This window comes from Polypterus senegalus, chromosome 11 (genome assembly GCF_016835505.1).
Source record: "Polypterus senegalus isolate Bchr_013 chromosome 11, ASM1683550v1, whole genome shotgun sequence".
NCBI lineage: Eukaryota > Metazoa > Chordata > Cladistia > Polypteriformes > Polypteridae > Polypterus > Polypterus senegalus.
Genome location: NC_053164.1, coordinates 10,986,228 through 11,011,170, shown reverse-complemented (window position 1 = coordinate 11,011,170; position 24,943 = coordinate 10,986,228). Strand labels below are relative to the sequence as shown.

Here is a 24,943-nt window from a genome sequence, read left to right as displayed (position 1 = left end):
CCATAATGACAACGTGAAAAAAGTTTACTTGAGGTTTTTGCAAATTTATTAAAAATAAAAAAACTGAGAAATATAATAAATGTACATAAGTATTTACAGCCTTTGCTCAATACTTTGTCGATGTACGTTTGGCAGCAATTACAACCTCAAGTCTTTTTGAATATGATGCCACAAGCTTGGCACACCTACCCTTGGCCAGTTTCGCCCATTCCTCTTTGCAGCACCTCTCAAGCTCCATCAGGTTGGATGGGAAGCGTCGGTGCACAGCCATTTTAAGATCTCTCCAGAGATGTTCAATTAGATTCAAGTCTGGGCTCTGGCTGGGCCACTCAAGGACATTCACAGAGTTGTCCTGAAGCCACTCCTTTGATATCTTGGTTGTGTGCTTAGGGTCGTTGACCTGCTGAAAGATGAACCGTCGCCCCAATCTGAAGTCAAGAGCGTTATGGAGCAGGTTTTCATCCAGGATGTCTCTGTACATTGCTGCAGTCATCTTTCCCTTTATCCTGACTAGTCTCCCAGTTCCGTCCCCACAGAATGATGCTGCCACCACCATGCTTCACTGTAGGGATGGTATTGGCCTGGTGATGAGCGTTGCCTGGTTTCCTCCAAACGTGACACCTGGCATTCACACCAAAGAGTTCAATGTTTGTCTCATCAGACCAGAGAATTTTGTTTCTCATGGTCTGAGAGTCCTTCAGGTGCCTTTTGGCAAACTCCAGATGGGCTGCCATGTGCCTTTTACTAAGGAGTGGTTTCTGTCTGGCCATTCTACCATACAGGCCTGATTGGTGGATTGCCGCAGAGATGGTTGTCCTTCTGGAAGGTTCTCCTCTCTCCACAGAGGACCTCTAGAGCTCTGACAGAGTGACCATCGGGTTCTTGGTCACCTCCCTGACTAAGGCCCTTCTCCCCGACGCTCAGTTTAGATGGCCGGCCAGCTCTAGGAAGAGTCCTGGTGGTTTCAAACTTCTTCCACTTAAGGATGATGGAGGCCACTGTGCTCATTGGGACCTTCAAAGCAGCAGAAATTTTTCTGTAACCTTGCCCAGATTTGTGCCTCGTGACAATCCTGACTTGGAGGTCTACAGACAATTCCTTTGACTTCATGCTTGGTTTGTGCTCTGACATGAAAAGTCAACTGTGAGACCTTCTATAGACAGGTGTGTGCCTTTCCAAATCATGTCCAATCAACTGAATTTACCACAGGTGGACTCCAATTAAGCTGCAGAAACATCTCAAGGATGATCAGGGGAAACAGGAGGCACCTGAGCTCAATTTGGAGCTTCATGGCAAAGGCTGTGAATACTTATGGAAATGTGCTTTCTCAGTTTTTTTATGTTTAATAAATTTGCAAAAACCTCAAGTAAACTTTTATCACGCTGTAATTATGGGGTGTTGTGTGTAGAATTCTGAGGAAAAAAATGAATTTAATCCATGTTGGAATAAGGCTGTAACATAAAATATGGAAAAAGTGATGCGCTGTGAATACTTCCCGGATGCACTTTATCTGCCAAGGTGTGGCCATAATGTACAGGACATCTAATCAACTTAAGCAAAAGGGGACACATTTAAAGTGGACAAAATAAGATACAGGCTGTAGACTGCAAAGAAGAAGACAACACTAACTGTATGAGGTAAAAAAAGTGAATTATTATCTGAAATAAGAAATGCTGCAGTCAAACATGGCATGCTAGCTCTAACAGAATGTTAAGCACTACGGTGCTGAGGAACACTGGACATGCTGCCAAGAAGATACTGAGAGTTTGTGAAGCCTTTAGAATTTTCTCTACTGTATTTCTACATAAACATGAGCTAAAAATGATCAGATGAAGAGAACCCAGCTGAACAAATGACATAAAACATTACACTTGTTCATTTATTTAATGAGGGCGGCACAGTGGTAGCGCTGCTGCCTCACAGTAAGGAGGCCAGGGTACTCATCCCAGGTCCTCCCTGTGCAGACTTTCCATGTTCTCCCCATGTCTGCGTGGTTACCTCCAGGTGCTCAAGTCTTCTCCCACAGTTCAAACACATGCAGGTTAGGTAAATTGCTGACACTAATTTGGCCTGTGTGTGTGGTGACCCTGCGATGGTCTGGCATCCTGCCCAGAGTTTGTTCCTGCTTTGTGCCCTGGCTGGCTGGGCTCCAGCACCCCCTGCAGCCCTGGTCTGGATTAAGTGGGCTAGTAAATTACAAGACGTTGATTTATTGATTAAAATAATATAATCTTACATATTTGCGTTTGAATAAGTATGTGATGCCCCTAAGATCAGCAGTTCATTTGAAGATGACATTGGAGTCAGGTCTTGAATGCGATAACAATCAGGTGTGTGTGTGTGTGTGTGATGGGGTGTAGCCCACTTAAAGAACATCAAATTTTGATCTTCATCACACAGATTTGTGGAAGTGGTCATGTCTCAATCAAAGGTAATTTCAGAGGGCCTTAAGATGTTCACCAGGGAGGAAAAGGTTACAAACTCACTTCTAAAGAGTTTGGACTTTTACGCAGACTATGGACAAATGGAGGAGATTCAACATCATTGTTACCCTCCACTGGAGTGGTCAACCAATAAAGATCATTCCAACAGCAAGAGGTGTAATATTACAGAAGGTGACAGACAACCGTGGAGCAAGTTCAAATATTCTAAAGACCTCTCTTACATTGGCAAATGTCATTGTTTAGGAGTTCACCATTAGGAGAACACTGAACAACAATGGTGTGCATGGCAGGTTGCAAAGACAAAGCCATAACTCTCTAAGAAGAACACTGCTGCCTGTCTAAAGTTTGCTAAAGGCCACATTGATAAACCAGAAGGCTTCGGAGGACAAAGTTCAAACCAAAACTGTGTGGCTAGAATGGGAAGTATTATGTTTGATGAAAAGCAAACACTGCATTCCAGCATAAGAATCTTTTCTCATCTGTGAAATATGGTGGCTTGGCTTGGACATACTTTGTTGCCTCTTGACCAGAACGGCGTGCCCTTATTGATTGAACTATGAATTCTGAAATGTACCAGAAAATTCTACAGAAAAATGTCAGGGTATCCATTTGTGAACTGAGACCCAAGAGAATGTGGGTCATGCAGCAAGACAACAAACCTAAACATACAAGTCATTCTACCAAAGAATGGTTAAAGCAGAAGACATTTGAAGTTTTGGAATGGCAGAGTCAAAGTCCTGACCTTAATCCTACAGAAAGGAGGACCTGAAGCAAGCAGTCCAGATAAGAAAGCTCACCAACAGCCCAGAGTTGAAGCACTTCTGCAAGGAGGAATGTGCTGGGCTGAGTTTAGCAGAAATGTTTGAAGTAGGGCTACATAAAATGTCAATTGTGTTTGTTTAATGTTTATAAGCATTCAGTTTGTCTGATCTTTTTCATGTACAAGATATATATATACCTGAAGAGTATCCTTGCTGCTTCTGTAAGGACAACACTACTCATGGCATTTTTAGGAAATGGGGTTTTTCCTGTTACTTCCAGGTTGCATAAATTATAAGTTAGGACCCAAGCATTTGAATAGGGAAGAAGAAAACGAAGCATCAAAAAACAGTGATCTATCATATCAAATGTTGCTATTACTTCATTAAAGGGAACCACAGATCATCACTCTTCATCCATTTACAAATGGTAAGTAAGGTGTTTGGACTTTTCATCATTCACGTCCCATCCAGAGACTTGTCAGTATGAATGTTTTGGTTCATATTTCGAAATAGCCCCGTCTGGATTGTGTTTTGCTGTGATTTCATCATTTTCAGTTTTTTTATATGTGTATTCAGTTAATGTGCCCTGCACCCTTAAGCTAGTGTTTCAGGAGACCTTTATATTGAAGGCAGAAGATCGTGGACACTGAAATAGCATTGAAAATAGTAGTGGAAACTTCCTTTTGGGAGAACCATTGTGAATGTTCTATTTTTTTGCTTCTTCTGCTGTGATCTGTGCATTTTAAAATTTGATTTGTGGACTGGATTTTGTTCTTTGGGTTGTCTTTTTTGTTTTGGATTCTTTTATGTTGTTGCCTTTTCTTTTTGATAAATACATGTTCTTACTTTTAAACAGCCAGAGTTTTTACATTTTTCACTCTTTTTTGTTAATTTCAGCTTCAGAAGATTATTACTTAATAAAGTGGTGAAATCTGCAGAGGATACAACAATCAGAGGAATGGCGGATACTGAGAAAGCAGCAAAATGAAGATCTCGACAAGTTTCAGAACTGAGCCATCACTTGGAAAATGGAATTTAATGTGGAAAAGTGCAAAGTGCTACACATAGGCAAAAGGAGCATCAATTCTAAATACAGGATGGGAGACACTGACTCACAGGAGTTCTAGGGGTTTATGTTGACACAATGATCAGACCATCTGAGCAACGTGCACACACAATTAAAAAAGCACATAAAATGTTAGGTTATTACCATAAAAACTGTATAATATAAAGAAAGGGATGTTATCTTCAGACTATATAATGCACTAGTGTGGCCAAAATTGTGTGTGGAATTATGGTCACCACACTACAAGAAAAATAACAGCACTTGAAGCTGTACAGAGCAGAGAAACAAACTGCATCATGGGACTGATGGCCACGTCCTACTGTGACAGATACATGGAGTTAAATTAGTTCAGTCTTGAGTAGAGTACTCTGTAGGAGGACCTAACCCAGGTCTTCTAAATTCTCAAAAGCATTGATAAAATAAATTCAGCTGAATTCTTTCAATTAAACGGTTACTTGTGTATTTGAGGAGACCTGCGAAAATGAAGGTGGAAGTGCCAGAAACGCACTTTAGTCAAAGAGCTGTGAGGAAGCAGGAACAAACTACCTACTAGCACATGTACAGTGGATTAAGAAAGTATTGAGACCCCTTCACTTTCTGTACACTTCATTGTGTTGTATCCATTTAAAATTAAATCTACATTTTCCATTTTTGCCTGACACTATATAACCTATAATGACAAAGTGAAAACAAAATGAGATCAGAAAGGTTTGCAAATTGATTAAAAATCAAAAGCTGAAACCCTTTATTTATATAAGTACTAGCAAAATACCCGCGCTTCGCAGAGGAGAAGTAGTGTGTTAAAGAAGTTATGAAAAAGAAAAGGAAACATTTTAAAAATAACGTAACATGATTGTCAATGTAATTTTTTTGTGACTGTTATGAGTGTTGCTGTCATCAGGGATTTGATTATCATTATTTGTTTCAATCAGGTTCGTATTTGGAGGATGTGTTGTGTTCAAGTTACATTCCGTGTTTGTCTAGTCTATCCCTGACCATCTCATCTTCGTTGTCAACCGTTGTAAAGATAACAGGTTTCATTCATCGAAGTGATCACTACCCAAATCGGTACTCATGAATCTAAGATGTTCAACAGGCACTTATGAATATGCTTGTATGCGTCACTCGCTTCATATTCTTTTACTGCCTTCTCAATTGTGTAATGCGTTTTTTGTTCAGCGCTCTTTGGAGCTCTTGCTTGTTCTCTGTGTACTGCGTTCACAGTCAGTTCACGTGAGCCACACAGAGTACATGCATCGAAGGTTCTCAGCTGTGCTTGTGCTATCTCATGTGATCTTGCGATGTCCACGGCTTTATTTAATGTTAGCTAAGACCCGGCACTTAAAGGTTTCTCTCACACTTTCGCTGAGCTTGTGCCATACACTAGTCTATCCCTGACCATCTCATCTTTATTTGCATAAGCACAGTCCTTCACCCTCGAATATTTAGCGGCAGCGTGTCTATTGGATTGCTGCTGACGGACGGCCTTATATAGGCAGGCACTCAATTACGTGGGAGGCGTGACGATGAGGGACGCAGCTCCGCCTCATACGGCGGTTGAGCTGCAGGCTATGGCCGTCTATATATACGTAACTAGGTTCCAGTTATGACCGTTACGCGTAGAATTTCAAAATGAAACCTGCCTAACTTTTTAAAGTAAGCTATAAGGAATGAGCCTGCCAAATTTCAGCATTCTACCTACACAGGAAGCTGGAGAATTGGTGATGAGTGAGTGAGTCAGTCAGTGAGGGCTTTGCCTTTTATTAGTATAGATTCAGGCTCTTTTCTATGGCACTCCAAATGTGCTCTGGTGCCTCCTGGCTGCTTTAATTCTCCATAAGATGTTTCCAGAACTTGACTGGAGCCCAACTGCGGAAAACTAAATTGACTGGACACTGTCTGGAAAGGCATATGTTATGGGTGTATAGGAGGTCCAAAAATTCACACTGCATGTTAGAGCTAAAATCAAACCAAGGACCTTTCTGTAGACCTCCAATATCAAATTGTGGTGAGGCACAGATCAAGACATGGGACAAAACCATTTCTAATGCTCTGAGTGTTTCAGTGAGCAGAGTGGCTTCAAGAACTGTGAAACTGAAGAAGTTTAGAACCACAAGGACTCTTCTTAGAAATGATCGTTCAAACTGACTATCTGGGCAAGTGAGGCAATCAAGAACCAAATGGTCATTGTAATCGAACTTCAGAAGTAGTCTGCTAAGATGGAAGAACCTGTCAGAAGGACAACCATTGCAGCAGCGCTCCATTAATCAGCAGTTTATGGTAGAAGGGTTAGACAGGAGCAACTCTTGAGTAAAGGCATTTAAATGACTGTGAAAGGATGATTAAGAATACACTATGGTCTGAGGAGACAAACATCAAGCTCTGTAGACAGAACTCCAGGCATTAAGTCTGGCAAAGACCAGTCACTGCTTATCGCCTGCCAAATGCCATCCATACAGAAAAGCATGGTGGTGGCAGACTCATGCTCTAGGGGTAGAGGGACAGAGAAAGTGATCAGAATTGAGGGAAGGACGAATGAAGCCAAAATTGGAGAGTTCTTTGAAGAAAACTGGCTCCAGAGTGCACGCAATCTCAGACTGGGACAACTGTTTACTTTTCAGAATGACAATGTGCTGAAGCATACAGTCAAGACAACACAGGAGTGTCTTTGGAACAAGTCTTTGAGTGCCCTTGAGTGGCGGAGCCAAAGCCCAGACTTAAACCCTTTAAAACAAATGGAGAAAGAGAGAGAGAGTTGAAGATGACAGTTTACAGACACTTCCCATCGTATATAAAAGAGCTTGAGAGGGTCTGTGTGTAAGAATAAACTGCCCAAATCCAGGTATGCAAAGCCTGAAGAGACTTACTCAAGAAGACTTTAAGCCAACATTGCTGCCAAAAGAGCCTCTACAAAGTAATGAATTAAGGGTTCTATGAAAGAGGATTTCAGCTTTAATTTTTATTAAATTTGCAGACCTTTCTAAAAATGTTTCCACTTTGCCATTATGGGTATAGTTAATAGAGTGTAGACTGATGGTCAAAAATGGCAAACGTATCTCTTTAAAATGAAATCTGCAACACAATAAAGTGTGCAGAGAGTGAAGAGGTTTGAATACTTCCGGAATCCAGTCTAACTGCATTCTATTATCACTTTTATTTTGGAATATGACTCAATGCTACAAAAACATTTAATAAGCTAAATGCGATTCTCTGATGAAGTCACTAGAAAAAGAAAAAAAAAAAATGCCCCTTTGAAAACCATTATGTGGTACATTTCCTACCTCATTATTTATTCTCATATTGAAAACGGATTAGCATTGACATATATATTTCTAAGAATTTTTTAAAAATGCATATTTTTTTGCCACAGCTTTAAATGCCTGCCGTTTTGCTAGGGAGTATCTTCATTATTGAGAAATAATTTTGAGAGGAGTAAACACTGAGGAAACCCCAACTCAATGGTGAAGACTGTGTCTACTGTTGTGTCAGACCCACCTATAAAGGGTTAAATGCCAATAGGCACCTGCAGTCTTGATGCCCATTAGTGGCCTGGCCTGCCTGGTAATTTGGCAGGAGTTGCACTAATAGCAGTCACTATGCTCCATTATCAAATTTACATAAACTGATGTTATGTTTTTCTTTTTTTTTGTCCACAGAAATATCCTGCTAGAAATTTAGAAGAAGATGAAGTTAAAGATCGGAAGATGAAACGCAGAATGGCACAGGTCTGCACAAGCCATCATCCCAGGGCTCGTATTTTGCCAGGCTTGAGTCTTTGTTAACCGACTTCCTTTGTTTTTCTGGCTTTAATGTCTGTGGTAGGCATTTATAAGCGGCACTACCTCTATGATATCCCTTTTGGTTAAAGTAAAGCCCTTTGTTGTGCTGGACCAGAAGGTGCTAAATGATCCTCAACAATTATTAAAATCAATAAAAAAAATAATAATAATAACAATAATAAAGTACAGTTGAATCTGTACTGCAAATAGATTTCCGTCTCCAAGTCTCTCTCGTTGTTTCTTTCATTTTCAACATCAAAAGGCAATGCATTGTGTGCGGTTGCTATGGTGACAATGCAGAACAAGGCAGTGGCCACAAACTGGAGCTCAAGCTCCCTGTGACAGCCGTGCACCAGCTCGGCGGCGAGCCAGGGAGACCAGGCAAAGGGGACACACGTCAGAGCTGGCCTACTGCAGAACCTCCCCAGCTGGCATCATGGCGTGTTTTCAACATACACAAGCAGAGCAGAGCTAACACACGTGAGGACGTCTGCCCTGGCCTCGTCACAAAAATCTGGATTTATGATTGTATGATGACACTAGCTGGTCTGCTCCACAATAAACCATTGGACTACTGGCAAAGTGTACAAATGTAAGGGCAGAAATGTCAGCTAATTCAAATGAATTACCCAGAAAAGGGAACCTGGACCCCTTTCTGCATGCTGTCCAACGAGGTCTCTTTGGAAGGTGTTATTAGTACATTTTGAAAGCCACCACTAGCTTTATTAAAACAAATACAGCTTGTGTCCAATTTTAGAACTTTGCTACTATTAAAATTTAATTGTCTCACAAAAGGCCACATTGTTAGTAAACACCACCTCGCAATGTTACGGACACTTTGAGGTATTCTAAAGATTATTATGAGAAAACTAGGATATGTAGTCCAAGAAGTGTGGTGGACAGCAGAACGTTATGGACATTCACATCTCGACTTGATGTTGTTGAACAGAATCTCCATCAACAGAACTGATCAGGTTGTTGGGCTGAATAGCCTGGTCTCACCAAAACGGACGTTAATATTCTGATCGCATCACCCCCAAAAACAAGACTTAACACTGGCAGTCCACAGGGTAGCATGCGGAGCCTGCTACCTTGATTGCGTGTTCCAGACACTGCTCAACTCCATCATTAAAATGGCTGATGACACCACCATCATAGGCCTGATGACCAAAAATGATGAGATGGCTTACAGAGAAGAAGGTCTGCCTATCAATAAAGTGCTGCCAACAGCAACAATCTTAGCCTTAATGCCAGCAAAAAGAAGGATTGGTCAAACTTTAGGAAGGGTGCAGAGCACACTGGTATCTGTAATGGAGTAGGTTAGCAGCTTTAAATCATGGTGACTCTTATCTGTGGAAGGCCTGGATGCCTCCATCTATGCCCACCAACTTGTATTCTCCAAACTGATTTGCCAAATTAAATTATTCTATGGGACCTCTTTGGCAAATGACTGTTGGTCACTGCTGGCTCAGAATAGTACTGGCACACAGCTGCACTGGGGTTCATGGTGTATGCAACATACAATTTACCTCACTGATGATGGCATATTATAAAATACCTCAACCATGCTGTACAGGTACTTTTCTACCCCCTCAGTTTTTATAGTGAAATCTTCAAACTCAATGTCCATTTGTAAGGACAGGCTCATGAGCAGACCTGATGTTTTGTTTCCACAGTGGATTCAAACCCCTTTATTTTCCACACGGTTTACTTACTGTATGCTGGATTTAATTTTATGTTATGAAAGGATACATTTGCCATCAATCTATACTCAATAGCCTATCATGACAAAGTGAAAGCATGTCTTCAAAAAGGGTTGCACTGAAATTTCTCATTCATTGAAGTATTCATACCCTTCATTCACTACTTTTTCAAAGCCCCATTGGCTGCAATACCAGCTTTGAGTTTTCTTGTCTAAGTCTCCACAAGCTTTACACACCGGCATTTCAACAGTTAATCCTATTCATTTTGGCAGACCCTCTCAAGCTCTGTTAGCAATTTACAAACATTTCCCATCCAGTCTATCTTCTGGTCTTTCCAAACATGGGGTTCATGTCTGGGCTTTGGCCACCCAAGGACTGTCAGAGACTTGCAACACCATAATGCTTTACTGTACAGATTGCATTAGGCAGGTGATAAGCAGACAGTGATTGGAGTCTGCCTAGAGTTGTACAGTTTTGTCTCACCAGACCACTTCGTGCTCTCAGGGTTGAAGCGGGCTTTCAAATGCATTTCACTCAAAGATAACTTCTATCTAGTCACTGTACCATAAACACTGGATTGAAGGAGTGCTACTGAGATGGTTGTTGTTCTGACAGGCTCTTCCATCTCAGCAGAGGACTTCTGAAGTTGTGGTAGATTGAGTACTGGGATCTTGGCCACCTCCCTGACTAAGGCTCTTCTTGTGCATTTACTCAATTTGGCAGAATAGTTAACACTAGGAAGCACAAATGTCTGTTGTTTCACAATTATCAGGAGCCCTGTGCTCCTGGGAACACCTCAAGCTGCTTTAGAAATGGGTTTATCCCCTTGCCATGATCTATTCCTCACCACAGTGCATCACGGAGTACCTGGGACTTCATGGCTTGGTTATTGTCCAGACATGCAGTGTGAACTGTGAGACATTCTATACACAGGTACGACATGTGTCTTTCAAAATGGTGTCCACTCAATTCAATGATGCCACAGATGGACTCCAATAAAGTTCTAGACACCTCTCTCAAGGAGAATTAGAGCAAATAGGAGGCACCTGAGCACCATTTGGAGTGTCACAGCAAAGCCTGTGAATATTTCTGTGAATACAAGAGAAGTTTTAGGTTTTGATTTGTAATAATTTTGGAAAGCATGTTTTCACTTTGTCATTATGGGTTACTGAATGTATATTGATGGGAAAAAATGGAAAAATTATTCATTTGAAATTAAATCTACAACACAATAAAGTGACCCAAAAGTGAAGGGGTCTGAATACTTTCTGAATCCACTGTATATGTATCATTGGATTTTGTATTTATAATATAGTGTCTCTCTTTTTACCACCCCAAGTCTGTGGGAGATATGCAAGTTAGAATTCGACTGTACTGTCAATACACACAATAAAGTTGACCTCGGCCCCCCACCAGTATTCCAACAGGTCTGACCACAAGTGCATCGGAGGAGGACAGTGCCTCCTGCTTCCCTTCTGGCGGTCATTTTTAGCTGAAAAGGCCAGCAGCAACATACACAGAACCCCCCCACTGGACTTCCAGTACTTATGTAATGTGTGTATTTCAGAATTTCAGAGGGGACTGTGCGGTCTCATGGTCTGGAATCCCTACAGATTTTATTTTTTTCTCCAGCCGTCTGGAGTTTTTTTTGTTTTTTCTGTCCCCCCTGGCCGTTGAACCTTACTCTTATTCGATGTTAATGTTGATTTATTTTTTTTTATAATTGTGTCTTTAATTTTTCTATTCTTTAATATGTAAAGCACTTTGAGCTACTGTTTGTATGAAAATGTGCTATAGAAATAAATGTTGTTGTTGTTGTTGTTGAAACCAAAAACACCATAATCTCTAAAAGACATGGACACTTTCACCATCAGACACCTTCAGACATGCCTCTTGGGTCCTGCTTACCTGTGCCTTCGATGTACCTGATGCACTTTTCAATGAATAAGGGGATGGGCCTCTCTACCGACACCACGTTGGATAGGGGAACACCAAAGTAATTGCTCTCCAGAGGGGGTTTGGTGATAGAAGGTCGAGATTTTTGCCTGGGTTTCTGTAAATAGAAAAAGAAAGCACTGATTGAATGTTTAAGCCAATTGAAGTCATGTTACAAGGCACCAACCCACACCACCCAAAAGGAAGTTTACTGGATCCAATATCAGGTTCAAATGGTACACATTTGCATATACAGTCTCACATTTACCTCATACCAGGGATGGACTAGATGAAAAGAATTTGCCTTGGGCTGGCCAAACACAATTGGCCAGACACTAACAATGCTTGCACATCCCTCATGAACTCATAATCTGTAAATAAAGCAGTGAAGTCTACCGAGATCTCGTCTACAGTAACACAGAATTTGAAAACATGACCATTTTTATATTTCTTTGACCTTCCATCCAGTGGTTTTTTGACCACTGAAAATGTATCATTTTTAAATCACTCTCCAACGTGAGTAAATCTGAAAATGCAGAGTCTCGCATAGCAGCTTGGATGGGGAAAACAGAGCTTTTCAAAAAATGCTGAGGTATAACTGGCATAGTTTCAGGCACTGACTTGAGTATTTCCAGATGATTTCCTTTGTGATCTCTCCTGTACCGTGGGGACAGTCATTCCTTAACTTATTTGTATCAGCTGACTGGCACTGCATCTTGAAACACTCAAAATATTTAGCTGTACTTATTTTGGTAGGTAAGACTTTAAACTATACTTTCCTAAGGCTTTGCTAACTTTATACTCACTTGTGACTTTTAAAAAGAACTGTATATCATCATCTGCCCAGACCAGGGGTACACCATGAAAAATGATCTCTGCCCACATTTGCGCTTTCACATCATTTACAGCGGCATCTCCATCCACATTAAAACAACCGAAAACGTCATGGGATGTAGCGGTTCACACACATCAGCGGAAGAAGGAAGAGGCAGTGTCCGCCACATTAAACATTCATTAGCAACAGTGAGAGAGAACAGAAATGGTAAATATGAACAACAACAAAATTGACGGTGATGTGGAAGTGTTGTTGAGAGTAACACACAAGTATATGGTGAATAAAAAGTAGCAGAGAAGATGTAATGAGCAGGATCCAATCGGGGAAAGGCCACAAAATCAGCACAAAGCAATCAAGAGTGTGATTTGTGTGTAAGAAATCAACATATTAATTAAAGAGGGAAACCTATCCTCTACTAGGACAAGTTTGACAAAACCTGTCAGTAATCAGGCAGGAGGAAATTTGTTCATGGAGTCTTTAATTATCCCTACAGCAAATGCTGAAGAGGGAGCATTCCTCACAGTAGTCTGTTACAGAACAAGTAAAAAGTAATGGCAGAGGTACAAGTAAAACCACCTGAATTTATATAAACAGTGCTGATTAAGGCATACATTTACTCGGATTGGTTTGCTGACTCACACCCAAATGACGTATTGAAATAAAAGTCTATTTTCCTAAACTTTTGTCATTCTCATATCTCCTGAGTTCATCTATTACCCTTGAAACCTCTGTCCAGTCCTGTTATTTACAGGAATCTGCCGATTGTCAGCGGTCCAAAAGCCATTGTTTGTTATGGTATGGGGATGTGTCAGTGGCCATGGCATCTGTGAGGACACCATTGATGCAGAAAGGTATGGACAAAGAGAGCAGCATATTGTATGTGGCCATCCAGATACCTGAAGGTCAATGCCAAACCACATTGTGCCAAGATCACAAGCGCATGGCTGTTCATGCCAAGTGTGCGGATACAATATTGGCAGTTGTGACCTGCATTATGAAATGCAACATTTGGCAGGAAGGAACAGTACAATTGAAGACCTGAATGATGGATGAAAGGGGGGAAAATTCCACTTGCTAAATGTAACCAACGTGTGTCATCGGTGCCCAAACACTTAATGAGAGTTAAATATAAAAAGAAATGTCAAACATTAGAACAGCCTGGACAAGAATAGGTCATTCAGTCCAACTAAACTTGCCAGTCTTATCCTGTAATTCTTCCAAAATAACATCAAGTCGAGGTTTGAAAGTCATTAAAGTCCTACTGTCTATCACATGGCTAGGTATCTTATTCCATGTGTCTATCGTTCTCTGTGCAAAGAAAAAGTTACTAATGTTTGTGTAAAATTTACCCTTAAGATTCCAACTGTGTCCCCATGTTCTTGTTGAAGTCATTTTAAAGTCCAGGTCTCAATCCACTCGACTAATTCCCTTCATCATTTTAAACACTTCAATCATGTCACCTCTTAATATCCTTTTGTTTAAACTGTAAAGGCTCCGCTCTTTTAATCTTTCCTCATAACTCATTAATGGAATCAGCCTAGTCGCTCTTCTTTGGACTTTTTTCTTGTGCTGTTATGTCCTTTTTGTAGCCTGGAGATCAAATCTGCACCCAGTACTTCAGAAGAGGCCTCACCAGTGTGTTATAAAGCATCCACATAACCTCCTTGGACTTGTGCTCTACACATCAGGGCGCTATATAACCTTACATTCTATTAACTTTCTTATTGGTTGCTGAACGCTATCAGGCAGTTGAAAGTGTTGAGTCCACTACGACTCCTAAATCCTTCTCATAAGGCATCGATTTTCAGACCTCATATTGTGTATTGAAAGAACACACTTTTACTTCCTTGATATAATACTTTACATTTACTGACATTAAATTTAATCTGTCACAAATCTGCCCAAGTCCATCTTTGATGACTCAAATGATTCCGGATTATCTGCCAATCCATCTATTTTGGTATCACCTGTAAACTTAACCAGCTTGTCGCTTACGTTCCTATCCAAATCATTTATAGATATTAAAAATAGCGGCAGCCCCAACACTGATCCCTGCTGGACACCACACTTTTCAGCCAATTCTGATGAGGTTCCTCACGCCATACTCATCTATGTCCTGTGTTTGAGGCAATTTAGCACCCATCTACACACAACAACCTGAACTCCTTCTCAAATGCTTTCTGAAATTCAAGATAAATAATATCATATGCTCCACTCTGTTTGTATCCTTTCAAAGGGTGTGACACAATGACAAACACTCGACTGGCCAATATTTTGAAGCAGGTTGGAATCATCAGATTTGATGTTAAGTGGATATTTAATGAAACATTCATGAGGTTAAATATTAATTAATGTGTTTCGATAGAGTGTAGGGTGAACAGAATTTACAAGCCACTTCTTTAAGTTTTTATTAGCATTTTAGCTGTTTATGAATTGAAGTTTGTAGATGTGTGGACTTTTGTAGTGTTTGTATTTGGTATATCATCTCCTTCTAGCTGTTACCAGACTGGACCCAACTTTGGCCCATCCACTCATAAGAGGCCTATTTTGGAATTGACAATCAGCCCAGCATACACTCTGATAAATTTCTTAAGATGGGGATTGTTTTCCTTGGTTTTTTTTTTTTTGGCTAATTTATTTAACCCCTCTACAGTTTGGGCCTTCTTTTTATTTTTAATCCTTTCAATGTGTACAACAGTCAACTGATTTTTGACCATCTCCTTAGTGGATTGGTAAGGGGGCGTCTTGCTGTGCTTCTAAGTTCAGGTTTTTTTTTTTTTCTCTTTTTAAATATTTTAGTGTGAACAATAATCATCTGATTTTTGACTTTCTTCTTGGCAGCATGGCTTTCTGTGCTTCTCTTCGGGGACTTCAGTAATAACAGATAGATCAAATTAAAAAAAAGGAAGGCGAGTTCTGAGACTTATCTAGTGGAGATCAGCAAAGGGACAGGCTAGATGATACAACATGGCACCCCACTGCGACCAGGGGTGTGGGAAAAAGAAAGAGTGCAGGAAATGGAGCAGACAAATGTAAAGAACTAAAATGAGACACTCGAAAAAGCAAGCGCACTTTGCTGTAAAATGAAATCTATCACTATGAAAGGCACTGTATAACATGAAGGCTGCTTGAGAAAAGTCTACATGGCTGCAGTCATGCAAAGCTCAAGTGAGCACAAAGGAGCTACAACACTGGCACAGAAATGTGAAACGAATAGTTACAGAAAAACCAATGGCTCCATTCCAATTGCATTTACACATTCACTGCCATTTCTGCTGTGGAAGAAAAATGAGACTTAGGAGTCACATAGTCATTTAGGGGTAATATAGTTATGGAGCTTAAAGTGTTTTGGTATACTTTTCACAAAAAAAATATAGTGCCTGTCTTAGAAGTAGCAAAAACGGTTAATAAGTATAGTCTAAGTATATCAGGAAACCAGATAAAGGTCAAGTGAACAACAAAGCACAAGAAGGTCCTGGGTGATGGTTCAAGAAGTTGGCTATCATGTTTCCAGTAAGATATGACAGGAGTCACATATACAGGAACTCAAGAAGTATTGGAAAGTATTGCAAGGACCAAGAATACAGTAAAATAAGACTTTTAGTTGGGGTGTGAACGCTGGTTATACTCTGTGCTGGAAACACGTCACATCTTTTAACCAATCAAGAGTAAATATTCAGATAGTGCAAGCCAATAAACCAATCAGAGTAAGTGTCAGGATTAATGCAGCACTATTATGTAAATTCAATTGTCTAAAATGAGAGAGTGTAACTTTGCTTATTGACTACTCCATCACAGGCTGTTGTGTTGGAGAGTATCCCTCTTCATGAAGAAGAATAAAAGATGCAATGGACAACCTACCTAGTTCTTCAGGTTATTAATAGATATAACGATTTCTTCCACACTACTTAAACATGTGCAAATTCAATAAGTTTACAACTGTGAATAATGTAAGGTACATGCCTTGATACCAACCACAAAAACAATGACACCTCTGTGTATGGTTACACAGTACACAGTAACTTAAAAAAAAGAGGAACCGAACTACCTCATTTAAAACATGGCACAACACCAGCATGCCGCGTCATGTGGTGAAACTGGCCAGTTCCCCTGTCACCTCTGCAAATTTCTGACCTTCCCCTTGGTCTGAAATGAACTGACCTTTGGCTGGCAAACACACTGTCATTTATTCTGGGTTAAACATCACCTGACCCGAGCCGAACAGCCTTTTCTCTCACAGCAGTCATACCACATGCACTTCAGTGCAGGTCATCCACCTGAAGCTAAGCATGATCAGGCCTGACCAATATATGAAAGGGAGACCATCTAGGAGAATTCTGATAAGGTTTCTCACACCATAACCATCCCGTTCCTGTGTTTGAGGCAATTTAGCACCCATCTACACACAACATCCTCTGTGGCTCTGCAATCAGCTGAGTCGCTCATCTCTGGACTTTTTCCAGCGCTGTTATGTCTTTTTTTTTTTTTTTGGAACCTGGAGACCAAAACTGCAAACTCCCCCTCACCAATGTGTTATAAAGATTCAGCGTCACTTCCATGGACTTATACTGTATACATCAGGGTGCTATATAACCTCACAATTTGTTAGCCTTCTTATTAGATTCGGAACATATCTGGTGGACTCCTAAATCCTTCTCATAAGGTGGAATTCCAATTTTCAGACCTCCCATTGTGCATTCAAACCTAACATTTTTACTTCCTACATACTAATGTGACATGGAGTCATATAACATGACCACAGTTGACGCACCAGTTAACATTTGCAGAAGTTTGGCGATAAATATGTAGATGTTTCCATGTAAAACAATCCCCCAGTTGTATTTTCCCACTAGTTCTTCAGTGTGGCAGATAGTTTGCTCTTTAAAAAGGCCAAGTGTTCAGATTTCGACACAGGTTTTTCTTCTCTTTTCTTGCTGTAGACTTTGATTTTTGGTTTGAAACAGCTCAGTTATTGCCAGCAGTAAGTCGAGCCCATTTCCAGTGAGAGTTGGACTCCGCCAGGGCTGTCCTTTGTCACTGAGTCTGTTCAGAACTTTTATGGACAGAATTTCTAGGCGCGGCCAGGGTGTTGAAGGGGTCCATTTTGGTGGACTCAGGATTCGGTCACTGCTCTTTGCAGACGATGTTGCCCGGTTTGCTTCATCAGGCCGTGATCTTCAGTTCTCTTTGGAATGATTCGCAGCTGAGTGTGAAGCGGCTGGGATGAGAATCAGCACTTCCAAATCCGAGACCATGGTCCTCAGCTGGAAAAGGGTGGAGTGCCCTCTCAGGGTTAGGGGAGAGATCCTGCCCCAAGTGGAGGAGATCAAGTATCTCAGGGTCTTGTTCACGAGTGAGGGAAGAATGGAGCGTGAGATCGACAGGCGGATCGGTGCGGCATCCGCAGTGATGAGGGCTCTGCATCAGTCTGTCGTGGTGAAAAGCCGTAAGGCAAAGCTCTCAATTTACCAGTCGATCTAAATTCCTACCCTCACCTATGGTCATGAGCTATGGATAGTGACCGAAAGAACGAGATCGCTAATACAAGCGGCTGAAATGAGTTTCCTCCACAGGGTGTCTGGGCTTTCCCTTAAAGACAGGGTGAGAAGCTCAGTCATCCAGGAGGGGCTCAGTGTAGAGCCACTGCTCCTCCGCATCGAGAGGAGTCAGATGAGGTGGCTCGGGCATCTGATCAGGATGCCTCCTGGACGCCTCCTGGAGAGGTGTTCGGCACGCCCAACGGGAGGAGGCCCCGGGGAAGACCCAGGACACGCTGGAGGGACTATGTCTCCCGGCCGGCCAGGGAACGCCTTGAGATTCTCCTGGAAGAGCTGGAAGAAGTGGCCGGGGAGAGGGAAGTCTGGGCCTCTCTGCTTAAGCTGCTGGCCCCGCGACCCGACCCCGGATAAGCGGAAGAGGATGGATGGATGGATGGATGGATGAAACAGCTCAGTTATCTTTTGAACTCCTGGTTTTAATATTGTACTACCTCCCTGTGATTTCTCGTTCCATGTTATTATCTCTCGGTGTCCTGTTCATTCAAAATCATCTCTGGAAACACTGTGTCATATCATCATCCAAACAACTGTGAGATGCAAAGCCATCCAGCAGATGACCAGCTAACTTAATCCCATTTGACCCCAAGTGACTATAAAAAGTCTTCACCCCTTGAAAGTTTTCACATTTTACTGTTATACAATATTGAATCACGGTGGACTGAATTTGGATTTTTGGACACTCATCAACAGAAAAAGACTAATGATAAAGCGAAAAAAACATCTCTGCAAAGTGGTCTACATTATAACAAATATAGAACACAAAAGAATTCATTACATAAGTAATAAAAAGATGGAATTTCCCCCCAGCATAAAAACACAAAGGTAAAGCTAAATGTATCATAAATTATCTAACTGCAAATGGTATAAAGACAAAAAGGGCCTTACGTGACTTGTATCATCTATCAAAGGTAGATCTATCTACCAGCCACAGGATCTGTCAAAGAAATGTTATAGAATAACTAAAAAAAAAAACGGCTATTTCTTGCCTTACGTGTAGTTTTCATGCCTTTCCCCTGTATTCCCATGCATGTCGGTAGATGTGTCTTTAACCGGCGCTCCCTATTTTGAGAGTGTTTCCATAAAGCCTGCTACTCGGACTCTGTCATTATTTTCGACTGATTTAACAGTGTGTGTCTTTTAAAGTGACTATCAATGTGTGCCTTTTTTCTTCCTTGTGCATCTCACATTTTATCTTACATCGTGTCATCAAAACCAAACTGACCAATCAGATCAGGGACAGGACACACAGACCATAGTGTTCATTATATAACTCGATAGATCGATATGAAAGACATTATATGACAGAGGACCTGGATGAGGACCCACGCTGTCCTTACTGCGAGACAGCAGTGCCACCACTGTGCCACCTGACAGCCACAACTTATTACTTATTATTATTATTGGAGTGCTGGCTCTGAGGCTACGGATCTGCACTGGCAATCGGAAGGTTGCTGATTCAAATCTCGTAAATGCCAAAAGGGACTCTACTCCGTTGGGCTCTTGAGCAAGGCCCTTAACCTGCAATTGCTACGTCCTGGGGATGACGTTAATCTGCATCCATCCCTGTATGTAGGCCCTCCAACCTGCAGGGACAAACCTGGGGGCTGGTGGCAGAATTGGCACTCCAGCCACCATAAAAAACTTCACACTGTTCCACTCCATCTGAACTGGTGTGGTGCTGAGGTGTCACCTGTTGCATGGCTGCACTTAGGTCCTAATCTGGATCCCGAGTTGGTTTGTCGTGTGGTGGGTGCAGCAATTTGCTATTCCAGCGTGGGCTCCTAACCTACTACATTCTACAAAAAAACCCCCAAAAAAAAAACGTTATGGAGTCCCGTAAAGTAATCAATGCTTATTATTATCATTGGATGCAGAAAAAGCATTCGACATGATTGAATGGAAATACCTTTTTACTATTTTGGAGAAGTTTGGGTTTGGCCCGAACATTTGTGCATGGATTAAATTACTGTATACTAACCCAGAAGCTTCAGTTTGCATCAATAACATTTGCTCAGACTACTTTAAACTAGAACGTGGCACAAGACAAGGATGCCCTTTGTCACCACTGCTGTTTGCAATTGCCATTGAACCACTGGCAATACATTGTCGAAATACTGATCAGATAAAGGGGATTAGCAGAGAAGGACTGGAACAGAAAATCTCATTATATGCAGATGACATGGTACTGTATATATCGGACCCAGAAAATTCTGTGCCTGCAGTCTTAGCAGCACTCACAGAATTTCAAAAGCTCTCTGGTCTCAGAATTAATCTGAATAAAAGTGTACTCTTTCCGGTGAATTCGCAAGCATATAATATTAGATTAGACACCCTTCCTTTTATCATTGCAGAACAGTTTAAATACCTCGGGGTAAACATCACAAGTAAACATAAAGCTCTTTATCAAAAAATTTCAGTCGTCTGTATGGAAAAAATTAAACAAGACTTGCATAGATGGTCAACCCTTCATCTCACACTAGCTGGAAGAATTAACACTGTTAAGATGAATATTCTTCCTAAGCTCCTTTTTATTTCAAAACATACCAATATACATTAATAAATCGTTCTTTAAGCAATTAGATTCAACAATAACCTCATTTATTTGGAATTCTAAACATCCACGCATCAAAAGCGCCCCTACAAAGACAAAAGGCAGAAGGCGGCATGGCTCTACCTAACTTCCAGTTTTATTACTGGGCGGCAAATATACAGTCGATAAGAACCTGGACACAAATAGAAGAACATACACAGGCATGGACCGCAATAGAAGTAAAATCCTGCAGTACTTCTTTGTATTCCTTGCTTTGTGCTCCAATAAACACACGTTATCGGCAATACACTAATAACCCAATTGTGCTCCACTCACTTAGAATCTGGAACCAATGTAGAAAGCATTTTAAGGCGGAGAAGCTTCTTTCTGTGGCACCTGCAAAAGAACCACCTCTTTCAACCCTCACAAACATATGCAGTTTTAATATCTGGAAAAATTTGGAATTAACTTGCTTAGAGACCTTTATATAGACAACGTCTTTGCATCCTATGAACAATTACGTTCCAAATTTAACATTCCAGCTACAAATTTCTTTCACTATCTTCAAATCAGGAACTTTGTTAAACAGAACCTTCCAGATTTTCCTCATCTTGCACCCTCATCCACGCTGGAAAAATTATTGCTCAATTTCAAGGAGTTAGACTCCATCTCTACAATATATAAAATCCTTTTACAATCCCTTCCTTTCAAAGATCCAAGAGGACACTGGGAAAATGACCTCTCAATTAATATATCAGAAAAGGAGTGGAAAGTAGCAATGCAGAGAATTCACTCAAGCTCCATATGCAAAGCATACAATTATACAACTCAAAATTATATATCGAGCACATCTGTCTCGACTAAAACTCTCCAAAATGTTTCCAGGGCATGATCCAACCTGCGAGCGTTGCAACCAAGCCCCAGCCTCACTAGGTCACATGTTCTGGGCCTGCTCCAAATTAACATTATTCTGGACAAAAATTTTTAATTACCTCTCAGACAGTCTTGGACTCACAATCCCTCCTAACCCATTAACAGCTGTGTTTGGGGTTCTTCCAGAGGGTCTTAAAGTGGAGAAAGACAAACAAACTGTGATTGCATTCACTACACTGTTGGCACGCAGACTTATTCTGATAAACTGGAAGAACCCAAACTCTCCTCTTTTAAGTCAGTGGGAAACTGATGTGTTATATTATTTAAAATTGGAAAAATCAAATACTCAGTTAGAGGATCTGTGCAGACTTTTTTCAAAACATGGCAGGATCTAATCAGTAATATTTTGAAATGATTTTATAAAGCACAGAGAATTTGTTGATTTAGGTATTTTTAAAAGCCTTAAATTTTACACCGTTTGGCTTGCTCTCTCTCTCAAGGGTGGGGATCGATCTGTTCTTAGCATAATTCTTTTTTTTTTGTAAAAACTTGATTGCTATGTATTGATTGTAATAAAATTAATAAATAAAAAAAAAAAAAAAAAGTAATCAATGCTTAATTTGATTGGAGTTTTAAAGAAAGTTCCAAACTTTTTGTATGCTTTCATACATCAGCCTTCTCAATTCATTCTTTGCTTTAAGTGTCAATAGCTGATCGCTGTCCTCGTAACAACCATGAATTAACGTATCTGACAGGAACGAAGCTTGAGAGTGGAGGGCCAACCAATCGTGTGAAGTGTGGAGACAGTGCTTGTCAGTAACAAGGCTCTGACTGGGGAAACAGGGTGAAAACCCACATGTGCACTCACTTGAGGAAACTGGAATACAACCAAAACTCAGCACACAATTAAAAGTAGAATCATTTAATATGTGGGTACACGGTACCAGTGAGTACCGTCACAAGAAAAGCCCTCCTAATGACTTTGGTTCATATAGGCATGACGGTAAGGTATCCATAAACATTTGGCCATAAAGGGTATGTATTAGGGCTGCAACAAGCAATTATTCTGTCAAATATTTGAAAGATTTTTCTCCGCAGTGTCACGAGGACAGCACGGACCAAACCTGCATAAGTCACCACATGGATAACACAAAAATCCCGTTAATGGTCCAGCACTTAAACAACAAATAAATATTTTGACTTTCATGCTACCTCACTCAAACAGCTGTAGTATTTGACAGCCAATAAGCTTAGAATTTGAATTTAATGTGTCACCAAGATTGCCCATATAAACCAGAGGCACTGTTGATGCATCGACCCTCAGCATTTTCAAACTGGGTTCCAGCCCTACCATGTCTACAATATAATTTAACACCAATAAAAGTGAATTTGTTTCTAGTCATCAAAATGTAAATTTACTTTGGGTAGGCAAAGCTGCCAATGCAACAATCCAATTTTTACAGTTGATGAAACGGTTTCAGATAATCTTTATTAAGTGTGACTGCCCGGGCATGTATTGTACCAGAAAATTCCTGGGTGGTAATAATTTTAGTCATTTCTTAATGGGCACTTTTTTTTCCCCTTCTATTTCAGACACAATGAGCCGCAAAACACTCCCCACCAACGGAATGTGTGCGCTTCCCAAAGGACAGGGCCTCGCTCAGTGGCTTCTTCTGGAATCCCCGAAAACTGTTAAAGCGAGTCAGGAAACCTCGTCCTGTGCCACGGCGTACAAGAAGCAGCAAGTGTCAGGTTTATCTTTAGCAAGGCAGTGATATCTGTAAGGAAATGTTATTTATTCCTTTATTTTTGGAGAGAAACACATTCTTGGCTGCTTTTCCTGTTCTAAGATTGAAACAGGAAAGCCCTACAACACAAACAGGTCTTATCTTGTCCCTTTGTCACATTTTCTCAGACTTGGAGTCGTTTCTTTTTATGGCACAATGGAGAATTGAGCTCTTGAAGCTGCAATTTTCATTTTGTTAGAAAGTGACACAGAAACCTATACAGTCATGTGAAAAATGTATGTACACCCCATGAAGTGCGTTTTTCTATTAAATAGGTGGACATATCACAATTTGATCTTCATTTAGGCAGTGTCTATATATAAAGGTGACAAATATTATGCCACATTTCAATTATACAATAAGGACATAAATTTGACAAACAAGAGGAGACCGTTCAGTCCATCAAGTTTCCCAAGCCCCAGCCTCACTAGGTCACATGTTCTGGGCCTGCTCCAAATTAACATTATTCTGGACAAAAATTTTTAATTACCTCTCAGACAGTCTTGGACTCACAATCCCTCCTAACCCATTAACAGCTGTGTTTGGGGTTCTTCCAGAGGGTCTTAAAGTGGAGAAAGACAAACAAACTGTGATTGCATTCACTACACTGTTGGCACGCAGACTTATTCTGATAAACTGGAAGAACCCAAACTCTCCTCTTTTAAGTCAGTGGGAAACTGATGTGTTATATTATTTAAAATTGGAAAAAATCAAATACTCAGTTAGAGGATCTGTGCAGACTTTTTCAAAACATGGCAGGATCTAATCAGTAATATTTTGAAATGATTTTATAAAGCACAGAGAATTTGTTGATTTAGGTATTTTTAAAAGCCTTAAATTTTACACCGTTTGGCTTGCTCTCTCTCTCAAGGGTGGGGATCGATCTGTTCTTAGCATAATTCTTTTTTTTTTGTAAAAACTTGATTGCTATGTATTGATTGTAATAAAATTAATAAATAAAAAAAAAAAAAATCAATGCTTAATTTGATTGGAGTTTTAAAGAAAGTTCCAAACTTTTTGTATGCTTTCATACATCAGCCTTCTCAATTCATTCTTTGCTTTAAGTGTCAATAGCTGATCGCTGTCCTCGTAACAACCATGAATTAACGTATCTGACAGGAACGAAGCTTGAGAGTGGAGGGCCAACCAATCGTGTGAAGTGTGGAGACAGTGCTTGTCAGTAACAAGGCTCTGACTGGGGAAACAGGGTGAAAACCCACATGTGCACTCACTTGAGGAAACTGGAATACAACCAAAACTCAGCACACAATTAAAAGTAGAATCATTTAATATGTGGGTACACGGTACCAGTGAGTACCGTCACAAGAAAAGCCCTCCTAATGACTTTGGTTCATATAGGCATGACGGTAAGGTATCCATAAACATTTGGCCATAAAGGGTATGTATTAGGGCTGCAACAAGCAATTATTCTGTCAAATATTTGAAAGATTTTTCTCCGCAGTGTCACGAGGACAGCACGGACCAAACCTGCATAAGTCACCACATGGATAACACAAAAATCCCGTTAATGGTCCAGCACTTAAACAACAAATAAATATTTTGACTTTCATGCTACCTCACTCAAACAGCTGTAGTATTTGACAGCCAATAAGCTTAGAATTTGAATTTAATGTGTCACCAAGATTGCCCATATAAACCAGAGGCACTGTTG

At 40.6% G+C, this 24,943-nt stretch overlaps 1 protein-coding gene across 1 annotated transcript in view; it reads right to left on the bottom strand.

Moving 5' to 3' along the window:
- The window catches only part of arhgap35a (Rho GTPase activating protein 35a), a 237,210-nt gene that overhangs the window by 27,548 nt on the left and 184,719 nt on the right, over positions 1-24,943 (bottom strand). The window contains exon 4 of the mRNA XM_039768047.1: positions 11,662-11,806. Within this exon, the coding sequence (XP_039623981.1) occupies positions 11,662-11,806 (145 nt within the window). The remainder of the gene's footprint in view (positions 1-11,661; positions 11,807-24,943) is intronic.